General features: G+C 63.5%; 1 protein-coding gene across 1 annotated transcript in view; it reads left to right on the top strand.

The window, feature by feature from the left end:
- APH1A (APH1A gamma secretase subunit) overlaps positions 1–950 on the top strand; it is a 5,376-nt gene extending 4,426 nt beyond the window's left edge. Inside the window, exons 6-7 of the mRNA XM_009886195.1 lie at positions 189–316; positions 744–950. Of these exons, the coding sequence (XP_009884497.1) occupies positions 189–316; positions 744–950 (335 nt within the window). The remainder of the gene's footprint in view (positions 1–188; positions 317–743) is intronic.
- The last annotated feature ends 220 nt before the right edge of the window (positions 951–1,170 follow it).

A 1,170-nucleotide genomic window follows, 5' to 3' on the forward strand; every position in this document is an offset into this window, starting at 1 on the left:
CTCGCCGTACTGCTTCAGCACGTCCGGTGAGGCTGGGGACCACCACAGGAGGTGGGCTTGTGGCCAGAGTGCTGCGGCAACGCTGGTTAGAGCCAGAGTCCAGCCCTGGTGTGTGGTCCTTCACTGCAGTGAGGAGGAGGAAGGCGGTGGCGAGGTCTGAGGGGGTCTGTGTCTCTCTCTTTCCGCAGCGTTCCTCACCATGGCCCTCGTCTTGCTCCACACCTTCTGGGGAGTGATCTTCTTCGACGCCTGCGAAAAACGCCGCTACTGGTGCCTGGGGTTGGTGGTTGCCAGTCACCTCCTCACCTCGGGGCTGGTGAGTTTGATCCACCGGAGCTGACCGGACCTGTACCAAAAGCTGTCCCCGGAGTAAAGCAGCCGTGACTGTCGTCGGACATATGTCTAGGCACAGGGAGGGGGACACAGGGACACCCACTGCTGCTTCAGACTCCCTGCATCCCTCCCTCCGAGCTGTGGGACGAGTCACGGCCCTCCTGGGTGCCCCAGGGCAGCCTGTTGGGGTGCGCTCGGGAGAAGGAGGGTTAAGGAAGGACTAAGGGGGTGGATGGAGGATTAGCCGCTAAGCTCCTGGTGGGAAATCACTCGGCAGGAGTTTAAGCCGGGCTTCCCAGAGCTCTGCTCCGCTCGGAACCTCCCCTTTCCCCCCGTGGCTGTTTTTTTGGGGGGGGGGTGGGCGGCTGGCAGGCGGTGACATTCCTAATGTGGCTCTGTCCGTCCCTCAGACGTTCCTGAACCCCTGGTACGAGGCCAGCCTGGTCCCCATCTTCATCATCACTCTCTGCACGGGCCTCTGGGCCTTCGTCACCGCCGGCGGCTCCTACCGCAACGTCCTCAAGTGCCTCTCCTGTAAGGGGGACGCTGGGCAGGGAGGCGTGTACAATGGGGAGGGGGCGCTGGTGCTGTTCTGGTGGGTCTCTGTCCCCTTTTAGGCGTTTTGGGGGCACCTGGCCACGGGTGCAGGGGGCCCAGAGCTGCTGGGGTGGCGGAGGACGGGTTTTGCCTCCAACCTTCTCCCTCTTGTTGAACGGGGACTGTGTCTCCTGGTTAACGGGGGCTCCTGCGACCCCACAAACAGCCCCCCCGTCCCCAAAACAACCCTGCTCCCCCCACAACTCACCCTCTCCCTGCTTTCTGTCCGCCCCCCCCAGG

Source organism: Charadrius vociferus, unplaced genomic scaffold (genome assembly GCF_000708025.1).
Source record: "Charadrius vociferus isolate BGI_N301 unplaced genomic scaffold, ASM70802v2 scaffold1295, whole genome shotgun sequence".
Lineage (NCBI taxonomy): Eukaryota > Metazoa > Chordata > Aves > Charadriiformes > Charadriidae > Charadrius > Charadrius vociferus.